The 16,572-nt window shown below is 37.2% G+C and overlaps 2 protein-coding genes across 3 annotated transcripts in view; both read left to right on the top strand.

Moving 5' to 3' along the window:
* The window catches only part of rabgap1l (RAB GTPase activating protein 1 like), a 94,012-nt gene that overhangs the window by 30,369 nt on the left and 47,071 nt on the right, over nt 1–16,572 (top strand). The gene's annotated exons all lie outside the window — the stretch shown is intronic.
* On the top strand, nt 370–9,102 carry gpr52 (G protein-coupled receptor 52). The gene has a single exon (XM_011474034.3). The coding sequence runs from the start codon at nt 4,544–4,546 to the stop codon at nt 5,660–5,662; it is 1,119 nt and encodes a 372-aa protein (XP_011472336.1). The 5' UTR covers nt 370–4,543; the 3' UTR covers nt 5,663–9,102.

Genomic DNA, 16,572 nt, shown 5'->3' with positions numbered 1-16,572 from the left:
CAGGTTTCTTGGTATCAAGGAGTTTCTATAAAGAAGGGACCAACAAAATCATTTGTGAAGGTGTCTGTGAATCAAGAAAGAAGAGCCATGGTCTAGCACAAAGTTTAGACGCCAACCACCTCTGGTTTGGTTGCACAAATAACCCAAAAGACCCTATAACCCTTGGTGTTTCTTGGAAGTTGTGTCCTTTTAGCACTCTTAAGATTTTTTTGAAAATGGAAAACCTCTGAACTCCAATGTAGCAGTTTTTTAATTTGTACTAGAGATTAGTTTGGGTTATGAGTTCTTTTGGTCTTCCACACCAGCATGTACACAATTGTTTTCATATATTTGCCTTTTAATTGTAAAATTTAAATCTTGGTTTAGGAGGATATTTTCCTTCTTAGCAAATATCCCACTTAAAGATACAGTGTTACTATTGTAACTAACATGCAAATGTAGTGCTTTGTTTTAAAAGATGGTAACATGGGTGGAAAGCTGTGTTAGCCATTTTCAGGATTTTTCAGTTCAGAGCTAAATATAAAAGATGGACATAACAAACAGGATTTGTCAATGGGATTGAACTGAATTGTTTTTTTGTGGAAATAAAATATGAGGAACTTTAAAATGGTCCTGTGGACATTTTACTTTGGCAGTGCAGTAAGTGGATTCTACTTTGATCAGTCACTCTACCAGCTTCAGTCTCACAGCTAAAGCACTGGCACCCGATCCTCTCAACATGTCTTCCATTGAGGAGACAGAACCTATGGCCTTGGTGCTGGGATGTTATTGTTGGTTGGTTGGCGCTGCAGGGATGGAGATGACCTATGGTACCCAGAGTTTTTTAAGATATACTCCTGCAACACTGAAAAAACATAGGTGGTGGTAGCGATATGACTAATGTCATACAACTACAGTATAACCTTACCGCTCATCCTCTGCAATTACATCTGCACTTGATTAGTGAGAGAGTCTTGTCAGTTACATTTCCTATTCATATGGAGAAATGTGATTTTTTTTTTTTTTTTTTTTTTTTTTTTTTTTGCTTGCCATTTGATCAGTTTGTTTACTCCCTTTTAGAGCTTTGGTGTGACAATTGGCGTTTGGACAACTTTGGATCATTGGCCTACTGTTAGTTTCTAGACAAATGGTGCAAAAGTTGGTTTGCATTGAGGATGGATTGATAACCTTTTTTAGCCATAAGGTGAACTTTTAAGTAGCTTTTTCTTACTTCATAAAATTTCTTCGAGTCCAATGTTTATTGTTTTTTTTTTCCTACTGATTAACTGAGCACTTTCTTCCTTTAAAGAGATAGTATTGACCAATCAATCACCTTTTTATCTTAAAGTTACTTTACCAAGAGGGATAATACTCTGACCATTTGTTGTACTTTCAGTCCGCTTTAAACCCACCATTTAATACAAAAGTAAACAGTGTTTAAGCTGACACATTACTTGCGAACCTGAAATCAACAGGAGCCCAGGGGCAGAAGGGGGTGGGACACTGTGAAGCTGTGAAAGGTGAATCAGCCTCCACCTTTGTTTCCAAGAGGCCCCGCTGGCTTTGTTTTGAACCAGAATGAATTATTAACGGTGGCCTTCTGGTCATGTTTTTCATCAGTGGGCCTAACACTAAAGGTGAAAAACTCTGCTGAGTGATCTCCATTGACTAGCTCTTTGATGACGACAGCTGAACTGTCCACTTAAAGTGTACTTTCTTTTGTCACTTGGTATTTTTAATTTTCTTATATCATTAAAAAAAAGTTCTCGAAGGTTCATAGTAACAACATGTAAAACCTAAGCAAAGAGGAAAATGTAAATGGGAGGACACCCATCTGTTTAATTTCAACAGTCTTTTTGGCTAATGCATTTCTAAATGGTTTCTGTACAAAAAAAACCCAGGAAAAATGGATCTAAAAGAAGATCCAACTATTATGACATCTGTCCAATATTATAAACCTTTTGAATAACATTATGATCTCAATTATTTCAAACTCAAGCTACATTACTGTAACTTTTTCCTTTCATTTTTGGTGAGAATTTTTATGCATTAGCATATACTGTGGTAATAAGTTGTAATATTAGACAAATATGCAGGTAAAATGGTTTAGTGAAATGTAGTTTTGTAATATTTTTTGGAATTTAATAAGATCCTCAGACCTTAACATTGGTTAAATGTTTTCCACCCATCTTTGTTGCCAATTATCTGTCACAATATCCCTTTTATCATTTGCTGGTCAGAGGGTGCTCCCAACTGGCTAAAAAGCCTGGCAACTGTAACCAAGGTGACATAACTGTGCCAAGCTGTTGAATAAAGAATACATTAAGTAAAGCTACTTGATGGTAGATTTATAGAAGGATAATTCTTTCTCTCCTTTGCCAAAAGAGTGACTAATTTTGTATTCACTAAATTAATTATTTTTTGCTGATATGGTTGTGCGTTTGTGCAATAGATGGAAATATATGGAGATGAGAGTAAAGCAAAGAAAGAAAAAGCTGGGAGGAATCTGTTTTTAAAGTAACAAAATTTACAAAATGATGTGATATTGAGAGAGACAAGTGATATATGAGAAGTATGGTACGTTTCCAAATTTGCTTCTGGTGGGAAAAAAAAGGTTTAAGAGACAGGATAAAGTGCCAGGGTGCCTCAGGTGCAGCTGGGAGGAGAAGAGGCAGGACAATCAATGAAAAAAAGAAGGAGGGTTTATGTGTCGGTGTGTGTATGTGCAAAAAAAGAGAGAGAAAGACTTGAGTGTGCAAGCTAAAGAGACAGTGTGGCGAGGAAGGGAGGGTGGGAGGGAAGTGCAAGCCAGGCACAGCATCGCTTCTCTCTGCACCAGGGCTGAGGGACTCTTCGTCCCGTCCTTCCCTCGCTGCAGATTTTTCTCACTTCCATCAGTGAAGTCATTACTATATGTTTATATATTTTTACCCTCACACGCTGCTTCGGACATATTGCATTGTCCTGCATGAGCCACCCATGCCAGGATCTAAGGATTTATTTACTGAGAACATGGACTGCCATTTTTGTCTATGGTAAAATGGGCTCTGTTCAAAGGATGCTGCTTGTAAGTGGGACCTGATCTCTTCTTTATGATGCTCCAGTGGATTCCAGTGTTTTTAAGTTGCTAGTGTTATGTCGGAGTAAGACATTGAAGTGGGGAAGAATGTATGATTCCACCTGCTTAAAACTTGAAAAACATGAAAAGAACAAGTTATAAAATGTAAGACGGCATCAAAACACCTGAGAAAAAAATATTGAACCACACAAACCTTTGCTAGATCTTCAGAATGTCACAAGAGACAACAAAACTAAAAATGATTGGATTGATTGCTTTTTTGTTGTTATTTTCAAGCTCCTAAATTGTTTGCCGGAATTGCCAGGATTGCCGGAAAGTTGGAGTGAGTGGAGCACTGAGTTTATCAGCTGGCCTCACATTTCTCCTGGAGATTCTTTTCACCTGCTTGGATGCAACCCTGATTTTTCATCCTTTCATCTACAGCTGATTATTAAAACTTCCTTTTCTTTTTTGCAAAATCTTCTCCCTAAGGCTGAGACCAATTTAGAGATCTTCGCCGGAATACAAGACCACTTCATCCAAAGGATTTACCAAGACATTTTTTAATTGTCAAACTAAAGGATCCTACATTTTTATTTTCTCTCGTTGCCATGAGTGTTGAGAGGACTGTGACATTATCTCTTGTGGAGATCTTCTTGTTGTTCTAGTCAGTGTCTGTGTTTTGATTCAGACAATAGCTGGGAATACATGGGATCCCGACACTGACCAGAGGACTACAAAAATCATAAACCCCGACTACACAAAAAACAAATTGGCAACCCAAAAAGGTGAATTGATGGATTTAATAAAAAAAATGTAAACTGTATTTAATAGCATATCTACAGACACTTTTTGGGTGGTCTAAAATGCTTTTCGAGCATTAGCTCTCTCTCAAAATGCATCTCTTCATGTCTACAACTTCAGAAATATACTGCTTCATCCATCGTGTTTATTTGTCAAGAAAGAAGAGCACTGGTTTTTGCTTAAAGCTTTAACCTTTTGTGGCCTCCTTTCTCACATCTTCTAAGCTTATATCCTCTACCTCCTGGTGGCAACTCTCATTAAAATCATGCGATGAGGCCTCACACAGGGAGGCAAAGCAGCAGGGATACTCACCTTTGGGATAGATACTGGCAACAGCACTAAAGCTTTACCACTTTTGGTTCACTGAAGGAATAACACTTTTTTCCCCACAACCCCAGACGCTATCCATCCACTTTTTCCTCTAAGCATGTTTGATTGGAAAATAGAGCTGAAATGGTTGTCCTACCCTCCCTGAGGTTTTATCAATTTCCTCCAGTCAATGATCATTTGATTGGGAGCCAGCGATGTAAGAGTAAAGCAAGAACAGGCTTGAGTGTGTTTGGGAGAATGCTCAGCTTTGAGAACTGAGGCTGGCTGCAAACCTTGGGGGAAAAAAAACCAAGAGGAGACTTGCAGTTGTTCAGTTTCTCTACTGCTTCTTTAAGGATTATACACAACAACACTATCAGGTTTGCAGCCACAATGAACCAGTCTGAACTGACATCCGAGCAGATTCTGACAGCAAACAGCAGCCGCGGAGACCTCTTTTCCGGCAGGACATCCAACCACTCATGCCCCTTAGGCTGGGGGCTGAGGGAAGGCCTGGACGCTTGCATTCTGGAGACTGTTGTCATTGTACTCCTGACTGTTCTCATCATTGCAGGAAATCTGACAGTGATTTTTGTTTTTCACTGTGCCCCTCTCCTGCACCACTATACCACTAGCTATTTCATCCAGACCATGGCCTATGCTGACCTGCTGGTGGGACTCAGTTGCCTTGTTCCCACCTTGTCTTTACTTCACTACCCAGCAGGTGTACAAGAACCAATTACATGCCAGGTTTTTAGCTATGTTATCTCTGTCCTAAAGAGTGTATCAATGGCATGTCTAGCCTGCATTAGTGTGGACCGTTATTTGGCCATAACCAAACCACTATCCTACAACCAGCTGGTGACACCATGCAGGTTAAGAGGCTGCATTGCCCTTATCTGGGTCTACTCAAGCATGGTTTTCCTGCCCTCCTTCTTTGGTTGGGGTAAGCCAGGATATCATGGGGACATTTTTGAGTGGTGTGCTCACTTTTGGCCAACCTCTGCCCTATTTACAGGGTTTGTGGTGTGCTTGCTTTATGCACCTGCTGCACTTGTAGTCTGTTTCACTTATTATCACATCTTTCGTATTTGCCAACAACACAACAGAGAGATTAGTGAACGACGAGCACGCTTCCCAAGCCAAGAAATGGAGGCTGAAGAAGGAAATGGAGGTGGGCATCAAGGAGGGCATGGACCCGATCGGCGCTATGCCATGGTGCTTTTTCGAATCACTAGTGTTTTCTACATCCTTTGGCTACCATACATAATCTACTTTCTTTTGGAAAGCTCACATGTCTTAAATATACCTGCGCTTTCCTTTATTACCACCTGGCTGGCTATTAGCAACAGTTTTTGCAATTGCGTCATCTACAGCCTGTCAAATAGCGTTTTTCGACTGGGAATGCGCAGGCTGTCACAGACTATGTGCTCTTTCAGCCATTGTGCTGCTGATGACAGAGACTTTGGGGAGCATAAACCTAGGAAGAGGGCAAAGTCATGCTCCATTTAAAGGAATTACTCATGAGGATTGAACTGGAATTCTAAAAATTAAAAAGATGTCCTGCTTAAGTAGCAGCTAAACTGGGATTGCCGAAAATGTTTTTTCTTACAAAAGGAAAGCTGGACACATCTGTGTTTTTCCCTGTATTCCAAATATTATAGACTAATGTTCAAGTTTTTTTTCATTTTATGCTGAAATCCAGGTCAAGAAAAGTGGTGAAAGTAAAAATAACAGATCTTAAAAGATTTACAAAGCACTTGTTTAACTTCAACCGTTTTAACAAAAATGTGACAATGCTGCTTCACTCTTCTTATTTTTTACTGTGATTTTGATCAACCTTTAACTGGATGTCTTCCTTGCTTCTTAAGTGTGTTTTATAATCCAAGGTTATGTGGTCTTAATTGTACACTCTCTTTTAAAGTTTAACATGAGTATTAAACTTCAAAACTTCAAAATGATCATGCCTACTAATGTTGCTAATAGATGGTAGGCCGTGTACAGCCAAAGTTGCTTTGAAGGGAAATTGAGAAAGTTTTTTCTTCTCTAAATGTATTGCATAGAAATTACATCAGGGGCCATACTACTTAATTTCTACAGATCGTGAAGTTGCCAATGTTAATAGTTGAAATCGGAAAGAAACCTATAACATCTATAAGAAAACTCTATAAAAGGCAGTATTGATGGTTATGAATACTGTCTTGACAAAACATTTGACAAAGGATAATAGTTTATTCTTCATGAGGGATAGTTTATTCTTTAGGGAGTGTTAACTTTTCAAGAAAATATAGTATAAAAGAATTGTAAATTTAAACTGTAATGGACAAAATTTTACGTATTTTAAAGTGTAAGATATTTGGCCACCAAACTGATGTTGTTCCTTTAAATTTATTTTAAGGATTCTGATTTGAAGTTTGAACTTCTCACTTTTGAATCTTGTAAACCGACATCTTTGAGACACAAACATTAGGCATAATATTATCTACAGCATTACTGGAAAAAATAGAAAGATTTATTGATGTTTATTTAATTTTTATTTAATATTTATTTATTGAGGGTGCTGTTTTTTGTGAAATTTTTTTTTTTTTTTTAGTGCTGCTTTTGTACCCACTTACCAATTTAGCCACTGAAAATAGTAACCCCAATTTATTAAGTTCTGCTAGCTTGGGGTGGGTTTTACTTCTCAGAGGATCAGAAAAGTCTTAGAAACTTAATCTGTAGTTTTTTTTATTTTTATTTATCTCTGTACGGTTGATATGAACAACAATAAAAACAAAAATGCATTTATGAAAACTGCTTTGGGAAAAATATAGGGTAAAATTAGAATTTGCTAGTAGGAATAGACGGAACAAACTCTATGGTAAAAAGAAAAAATGTATAGTTGATTGTAAAGATCATACATGAGATGTGCTGCTAAAGATGTATTGTTTTTCTTTTATTTACGTAAATAATTTTCAGAAAAGTCATGGTTTTGTGACGATATTGAGATTTTCCTTTATACCATATTTTCTGGAGTATAAGTCGCAGGAGCCAAAAAACGCAAAATAAAGAAAAAAAACACATATGTAAGTCACTACGCAGTTAAGTTGCACTTTTATAAGAGAAAAGTCCAACATTTATAAACAAATTGGCCAAGCCCAGCATAACGCTGCGATTTGTTTGGTGTGAACACGTCTGCTGCCTCTTGACACGAATCATTTTTAATGTTCAATGCTCGTCCAAAAATGTGTTCATAAACTAGACGCTACCATTGAGAAGCTACTGTCTAACGTTTTTAGCTTAATCACTACAAGGAGGCTTTGACTGCATATCTCGTTTATAATGCACGGAACGGAAGATCAGGATGAGGTTGAGAGATGAAGTTTATTTATTCTGAAGAACTCTACAAAAGGCACGGATAATCAGTTCTCTATCTGTAGGTCTTTTCTTTTTTTTTCTTAAGACGATCATTACGTTCTATATTGCAGGAGCTACCTCTGAATAATGGTGTATTTAGCTGTTCTTCTGTCTGTGACCCGCTTTGATGACTTGCTGTCCCACGTTAGTCGAAAGAGAGAAAAAATAAAAGCAATAATAATAATATTTAGATGTAAAATAGAAAATCATAACATTCAGGAGGAGAATGATCAAATTCTCCTCCATGTTTGTTTTGGACAGCACTTCTTCTGCTTTGCTGTCAGCAGCAAGTACAGATACATGCTCCTACAGTGCCATCAAGCGGTTTTTTGTAGGGAAACAACTGCTAAGGAGGTTGTTAGTGGAAAAATAACATATATATAATTTGTGATTATTATTTTTATAATGTTTTAAAAAATTACAAATATGTCGCTACTGAGTACAAGTCACACTCCTGGTGAATCTATGAAAACAAAATGTGACTTATACTCCAGAAAATATGGTACATTCAGAAGATTAACATTTTTACAGCCACTTACAGAACACTTTTGATTTGTTTTTCCCCCTTTATTTGATTAGAATAAAACAATATAACAATTATTTTTGGCTAATAAATGTCCCAGGTTGATTTATAATCGATTGAACCAAATATTTTCGCACGTCCCAATAAAGTTTTTATCATGCAGCTCTCATTACGTTACTCTGTATTTGTGCCTAAGGACAGATCAGATTTCTCAAAGTCGTGTGTGTTCCCGCTGTTTCTATACAGGTACCTGCCATATATTGTATGAGAAGTGATAGAGGGCATGCACAGCAAACCTTGTTTTATGCCCTCTTTTTGCCTTTTGGAATGTAGTATTGTGTAACTGTTGGTGGAATTCATATAATCTGTTCTTTAAAGTCACCTCAACAGGGGAACAAAATATGCCAAGTAAAACTAATATAAAATGTGAAATTGTTACAACTTCTGTTCTGTTATTTCAGATGGCCTTTATTGGTTTGAAGGTGCACAAATATAAAAGGAAAAAAATCGAATGCAATTTATTTGTTTCAAGGTTTCCATACAGCATATATCTATATAGCTCAGAAAATCTAATATACATTCTATAAATATTTTAGAAATTAAATTGTTGATTAGTCTGTATTGCGTTGAACCAAGCTGAAGTGGTAGTAAAATGGAAAATGTATATTTATTTAAAAAAAGTAAAATTGCTTAAAGTGCAGTGATAGGAACTTTTACGTACAGATAAAATTAGAGAACAGGGAATATTTGCCAATGAAGTTGTGTATAAACATTTACACAGTGTACTGTATATGGTAAAGCTGTATGTAAAGTATATGTAGCTGTTCTACATAAAACAATTTTTCCCCTTTGAAAAAGAGAAAAAATACTGCACTGAATGTGCACTCAATGACTCCACCCCTGTTGAATGGTAACGTATTAGCTAGATACAAAGTGTATTAAATTAGACTATCTATTTTTTTATTTCAAAGTTTTGTTAAATACTGGTTTTGCTGTTGATGCTGACCTAATAAAGGTGAAACTTGTTAATTTATTTTGTTACTATTGTGGATTTTGTATTAAAAGTAAACAGTGAACACTAAAACTATGCATGTTCCGTATACACCGCCATGGTCAAAAAATCTTTAAGGAAAATTAGAAGGGAGAAAGTGCTTATTGTATATAGTAAAAAGAATTGAATAATTATATTGGGGACTTGAGGTCTAAATAACAAGACTATAAAAACAGAAATTGATACATAAAAGGTGTGCAGTAACTATACATATAAAATGCTAAAACAAATAACATAAAATACAAATAAAAATACAGGTTAGAATCTTAAAAAATAGCATTACATTAAGCTTTTTAAGCTTAGGTTATAAGGGGTTATTCATGTGTTAATAGTCTAGTTTTGATTACCAAACAGTCTAAAATGTTTTCTCAGGACTATTTATCCGCAATGGTGGTCACGAGATTTTTTTAAATGTTTTTTTGTTGTTTAAAAGTTATTCTTAGAACCTTTTTTCTAGCAAAAGTGTAACCCCCTGTAGGATGGTGAGTCAAACGTTTCTTCCATTCGGTCCAAACTTTAAAAATGATAAGGTTTCATTAATTTTTGATCTGAAGTTTAGTACTTTTCTGGCATTTTCCCATTTTTATTTGCAATCTGTTATTAAGTGAATATGAAATGACCTCTGTCATTACGTTACGTTTGGGCATTTGGAGATAAAAGCTGGTTTGGTGTATTACAGTCCAGATGGTTGTTTTTCTTTGGGGACCTCTCCGTGCACTAACTTTTGATCTCATTCGTAATGACCTATGGGTCATTGGTTACCAGTCTTGCACTGGTCCATGGCCCCTTACCACTCAGTTTGGGTAGGCAGCATGATTTAAGACCCCTATCACACACTCCAGACGCCTTCAATGAATGAAAAATGGAAGCTGCTGGTCTTCTGGACTGTTGAATTTTATTCAATATCTGCTCTTTGAAGCTGTGCTGATTGCAGATCTTCTGTTCTTCTGCTTTAATAGGTACTTAGACTTTCGAGAGTGTGCTGTGCCTTATTACATATGTTTAGGTATATTGGATGTAAAGCCTATACTTGTGACTAAAAAAAGATGCACAACAGCTCTGAATTAATTACAAAGTCACATCAAAGCCTACATGTGCTCATAAAGAGTAAATGGGAACATATAAAATGCTTTAAAAGTGACAATTTATAATGTTTTTTGTTCCATTGTTTTTAGTATTTAAATGACCATTTATAACAAAGTTTTGCAGAGAGAGCTGAGCCAACAAGCAAAGCTCTCATTTTACCAGTTGATCTTGAGCTCTGGGTGATAACCGAAAGAACGAGGTCCTGAATACAAGTGTCTGAACTGAGCTTCCTCCGTAGGGTGGCTGGCGCTCCCTTAGAGAGAGGGTGAAGCTTGGTCACCCACGGAGAGCTCGTAGTAGATCCACTCTCTTCCACATCGAAAGGAGCCAGTTGAGGTGGCTCGGGCATCTAGTCTAGATGCCTCCTGGATGCCTCCCTGGAGAGGTGTTCTGGGCATGTCCCAGTGGATGGAGGCCCCGGGTAAGACTCAGGACACACTGAAGAGACTACGTCTCTATTCTGGCCTGGGAACGCCTCAGGGTCCTCCCAGAGGAGCTGGAGGAAGTGGCGGGGGAGAGGGAAGTCTGGGCATCTTTGCTTAGACTGCTTAGTTTAGCTCAGGCGGTAGAGCAGGTCGTCCAACAACCGAAGGGCGCTTTCCCCAGCCAGCTGTTGCCCCCCCGAGCGCGGCTAGTCTGCAGCTCACCGCTCTCCCCAAGGAATGGGTCAAAATGTGGAGAAGAATTTCCCCATTGTGGGATAAATAACGTATTAATTAATTCCCCCACGGCCCGGTCCTGGATATGCGGAGGAAGATGGATGGATGGATTTTAGACAGTTTTGCTAAAAAATTTTCATTGGAACAAAAAGCTAAGATAAAATGTGATTCTAAAAATGGTGTATACCATTTCCTCAATATAATGCGGTTCACCTTCTGAGGCCTTTCTGTTTTGCTGATTGATTTTGGTAAAATTTTGCATGCCTTTTAAATTTACCTATCTTTTTTTTTTTGGGGGGGGGGGGGGGGGGGGTCATTGTATTTTGCATTCTAAAGGACTGTAGACCATTGTCAGTCAATCTCCTTTGTGTCATGTCACCTATACGGAATGTACTAAACTTGCCAAATTTACAAATTTACACCAAAAGTTTGGACACACCTTCTCATTCAAAGAATTTTCTTTATTTTCATGACCATGGGAATTGTAGAGTCACACTGAAGGCATCAAATATATGAATTAAGACATGTGGAATTATATACTTGACAAAAAAGTGTGAAGCAACTGAGAATATGTCACATTGTAGGTTCTTCATAGTAGCCACCTTTTGATTTGATTACTGCTTTACACACTCTTGGCATTCTCTTGATGAGCTTCACTTCACTGTGAAGTGAAATGTTTTTAACTTCACAGGTGTGCCCTGTCAGGTTTAATAAGTGTGATTTCTTGCATTTTAAATGGGGTTGGGACCATCACTTGTGTTGTGCAGAAATCAGGTGGATACACAGCTGATAGTCCTACTGAATAGACTCAGAATTTGTATGATGGCAACAAAAAAGCAGCTAAGTACAGTAAAACGAGTGGCCATCATTACTTTAAGAAATGAAGGTCAGTCAGTCTGATAAATTGGGAAAACTTTGAAAGTGTCCCCAAGTGCAGTCACAAAAACCATCAAGCGCTACAAAGAAACTGGCTTACAGGCGGACCGCCCCAAGAAAGGAAGACCAAGTCACCTCTGCTGCGGAGGATAAGTTCATCCGAGCCACCAGCCTCAGAAATGGCAGGTTAACAGCAGCTCAGATTGGAGACCTGTCAATGGCACATGGAGTTCTAGCAGCAGACACATCTCTACAACAAGTGTTAAAATGAGACTGTGTGAATCAGGCCTTCATGGTAGAATATCTGCTAGGAAACCACTGCTAAAGAAATGCAACAAGCAGAAGAGACTTGTTTGGGCTAAAGAACACAAGGAATGGACATTAGACCAGTGGAAATCTGTGCTTTGGTCTGATGAGTCCAAATTGGAGATTTTTGGTTCCAACCACCGTGTCTTTTTGCGACGCAGAAAAGGTGAACGGATGGACTCTACATGCCTGGTTCCCACTGTGAAGCATGGAGGAGGAGGTGTGATGGTGTGGGGGGGCTTTGCTGGTGATATTTTTGGGCAGGTGTGTCCAAACTTTAGGTCTGTACTGTATATAGTAGTTTTCTACCTTTATTAGGTAGAAACTTTTTCATTCTAATAAATAGCATTGTTTCCTTCAGATAGATGTGGTTTTAAAAATAAATGCATTTTTGAGTCAACAAAAGGAACCACTATCTGTCTGCACCTTTTTTTCTTGTTCTTGACCAAGCCTTCATTAGAAATTTCTTTACTTCTCTTTCCTTGCTTACCTTCTTGCAATCTTGATTGAGAAAGAACCAGCAGACCCTCTTTCAGCCAGGGAAATATTAATTGGAGTGGAAGCCCGTCTGTGAGTGCTGATGTTGCAGCCTTGCGGCAGTCACCAAAATCTTTTGATGGCATAACGAGGACAGACTCGTGCATCCACTCACCAACTCTCTCATACATCTTGCATGACTCTCTGAAAGTGGGCTGCAGACTGTGGTCTGATAGCTGGTAGGTAAGCCTGTTTGAAAAACCTGGTTTTGAATAATTTTGTGTAGTTTTTCTTATTTTCGTAGTTCTGGTTCTTCAAATCTACCTATTAAATATCCAAAAATCATGTAGATGAGAGACTGTTGTCTAACAAAATTAACAACTGCAAGATTACTTCGTTGCTTTACCTACTATGATACAAGATGTGTACTCTAACCTTATATAAATTTTATACATTTAGAGGGTTTTTTCTTAGTGACAAACATAAGGTGATAGGACCACAATATTTCATATTTTTTTAGACACTGAGAAAGTAAAGGCTTTGGTGAAAACATTTGAAAATAAGATATCCCTTAAAGATGTAGTGCTAAATGGAAAAAAAAATGTTGTGTGCCTCACACATCTTACCTTTAGCTAAATAAATAAATAAATAAAACAGTATTAACAATGAGATAAGTTTGGTCCTTTAGAAACGGAGTTTATAAAAACACTTGACATGTCAGTTGACATGTTTGCTTTGAATCTCTCAGAACTTAAAATACAAAAAAATGCAACATCGCAGGTTCAGAGAGGAACCAGTTACATGACATTTTTAACCTCTACATTGAAACTTCTGTTTCTCTTTATTCACCTCTTTAATAGCTTTTCATCTTTGGCAGCAACATTGAAATGAACTGCCCAACAGCTGCTTTGTCTACAATAACTGTTTATTTTGAATCTTGTGCACCTGAAAATGCTTTGTGTGTGATCAGAAAACTAAAATGTTAAGATATCTTAAAACCAGCCAAAAGTGCACCCACTTCTGTCAGTGATTTGCCATATGTAATGCTCTGAAAGCCTCAACTTAGGCTTTCATGAATTAGTTGCTATTGTTGCCATGATGAAATGATTAGCAGCTGTTGCTTTTCTATGCGACAGCTACGCTTTTCCTGCTGTAGTCAAGTGGGCAGTCACAATACTTTAGCACTGGTTCTCCAATCGCACATCCTCCCTTTAGAGATAACATGTCAGCTCTCTGGATACAGGTATTTTATCTCAAGGGGACTTCTCGGTAAAATAAAAATGAATAAATAGTATGTAATCTTTTTTTCAACAGGTTGTCAGATTTTTATCTAAATTTGTCTTAATTTTAAACATTTTTTTATTTGTCAAAATGTAATATAGCCTAATTCATATTATTTCTTTTGTTTGTCTTCTTAAAAACTGTAAGGTTTCCAGGTCACTTAGTAGAAAAATATTTTAATTTACCATCTCATTAAAATATTGAAGCTCTGCCCAATAGATTCTCAGAGATCTCATCTGTTTCTCTCTTAGGGAATTTTGGTTGAATTAAATATCAAAGGGGTCCGATTCCCCCCATGGGTCCTCAGTATATCAAATTTTTCCCTTCTTTCTGCTCTGCGTCCATCCCTCCAGCCAGATAGTGTTACCCAAGTAAATACTCCAGGCCTGGCTGTGTTAGGCTGTAATTTTGATAGCAGCTCACCTCAAGCATTGCCTCTTGGTCAATGGTCTGTTTATCCTCCCAGGCGCTTTAGCCTTGTCACTAAAAAATAATTAATTACTTGTAAACAAAACAAGTTGTAGAAAAAAACAGGAATTTACTGTTTGTAAAGATCTAGCTTCAGGTAAAAATCCTCCAGCCCTCCTCTAGGGTTTTATCACCTCAGCATTTATCATTAAGCGCAACTCGCCAATAGAAACTGTTTATTTATTAATATCTTAATTTGACCTGAAAGACCCTCTTGAGATTTCACACTGGACTTAACAAGTGTCATGCATGAAAAGACAACGAAATTTAACAAAATAATCAACTCCACAGGTCAAGGGCCATTATAAATTAAAATATTAAAACATATTTACAAATATCACAAAAATGACATGAATACATGTAACAACCATGTTTGCTGCACTGATGAGATTGAAAAATAAACAACCTGCAGTAAAAACTAAAATCTGCCTAAAGTGGATGAAGTTTCAACCACTTTAAAACACTTTGTCTGTGCTAAAGGACCGATGCACAGACAGAAAATATGAACTATATTAATTATTCGGGAGCCGGAGAGACAATATCCACTGATATGTGGGTGATTGTTTTGAAGCCTCAAGTCCTTACTGTAACGCTAATTAACTCTGACATTTTTATATCCTGAGAGTCAATTTTCTCTGCTGTTAGCAACAGGAGGCAATGAAGCCGCTGTGGGCTTGTATTATATACATTTCTTTAAGGGCAAATATTATGGGGAAAGAAATCAAGAGAAGCACATATTTTTCAACTCAAGTGAATACAGAAATGTTACTCTGTCACCTTTCTTCTTTGTATATTGACCAACAATGATAGGTTGCAGATGTGTGTGACCAACCATCTGGCTACTTTCAACAGTTCAAATACTGTCCAGCACAGGCACACTCCTCTACAGAAATTACGTGGATCAGTTCTGGCATGTTACTTTTACAGCATGTTAGCATCCCATTCACTTGCTGTTCTGCAAACTTAAATCGCCTGCAGTTTAAACAAAGTTGTTGGTCGTTGAATAGATTTTATTTGATCCAGGGATAAAAAATAAACAGGTTTTATTTACTCAGGTTATATTTATTTCTAGTTTCCATCACTTTATATTTACACTCTCTGCATGTAAAATGCATTTGTGTCTGTAGATTTTCTGATGTCTCCCACCAGCCAATCAAAACAGAAGAACATGTAACTTGAAGAAGCGGGCATTTTCTCAGAGTTTGCACTGAACTGGAAGTTCATTATTAGTTAATGACTAAACCAGATGTTGGAATTAATAAAATCAAACAAACTTTTTCCCAAGAATCTTAAGATTTAGTCTTTTTTTGCACTTTGATTTTGAAAATGCAAAGGACACCAGCAGCCATGTTTATATATGCTTCCATTTTCCCAATCTGAAATGCAGAAAAACTCCTGCCGCACATGCATTTGACATGGATTTGTGTTTTTTTCAAGTCTCAGACTCTTTGTTTCTTCTGCCTTTGGTGTTCTTTGCTCCCCTTTAACAGATTCAGCTCATATCCTCGAGTACCAACCACAATACCGTGTAAATGTCAGACTCCCGAGGGAATGGACTTTATCCACTGACCCTTCAATGTTTGTGTGCGTTTGCTAGTTGGCTTCTGTGTTACATGAAAACAAGCACATTTTTGTACATTAGTGTTATTTTCGTACATGCCTGAAGCAAGCAGCTGATTTGCAATAGCCTAAAACTTCTGATAGTTATCTGCAATTGACACTTTTATCTGAAAGTCCTGTATCTAGCTTACATTTGAATGTAAATCATTTCTGCCGTATTTGTCTAAAGTAAATATGAATCCTATGTCTAACCATATAGACTGCTAATTTTTAATCCTGTCTACTTTCTTTTATGTAATTTATAGGTTTTGCAAAGGTTTCTGTAATTCTAATACAGCCCATTTGTCATTTTCACTCCTAATCTCTCTTTTAAAGAGTTGCCATTAATCTTAAAGATAGATGTTAGCCTATGTCAGTTATTCAGTTGCTGTTATTCTCTTTGTTGCTCCTGTTCTCTCTTTTTCTGTTTTAAGACTTTTCTCCTTCCCCAATTCCTTTATATTTCTATTTAACCCAAAATATGTGTTCATTATTTTGTGTTTCAATTCTAGTCAATTTTAGAAGTTTTGTAGTTTATCTTTATTTAATAATGGAAGAAGAAAGTGCATATAATATATTAGTTAGTTAGATAGATAGATATTTATGCTTCACAATAACACAGATGAATAATATAGATGACTACAGTCCATGTCACATGTCAGTACTCACTGAGACATCTATCTGCTATGCTTGAAGTTCA

This window comes from Oryzias latipes, chromosome 4 (assembly GCF_002234675.1).
Source record: "Oryzias latipes chromosome 4, ASM223467v1".
In the NCBI taxonomy this organism is placed as follows: Eukaryota; Metazoa; Chordata; class Actinopteri; order Beloniformes; family Adrianichthyidae; genus Oryzias; species Oryzias latipes.
Note: the sequence above shows the minus strand (reverse complement) of the source record. Positions and strands in the feature narration are given on the sequence as shown.

Excerpts from the sequence above, each read along its gene's own strand:
- gpr52 (XM_011474034.3), top strand. The coding sequence starts at position 4,544 with ATGAACCAGTCTGAACTGACATCCGAGCAGATTCTGACAGCAAACAGC.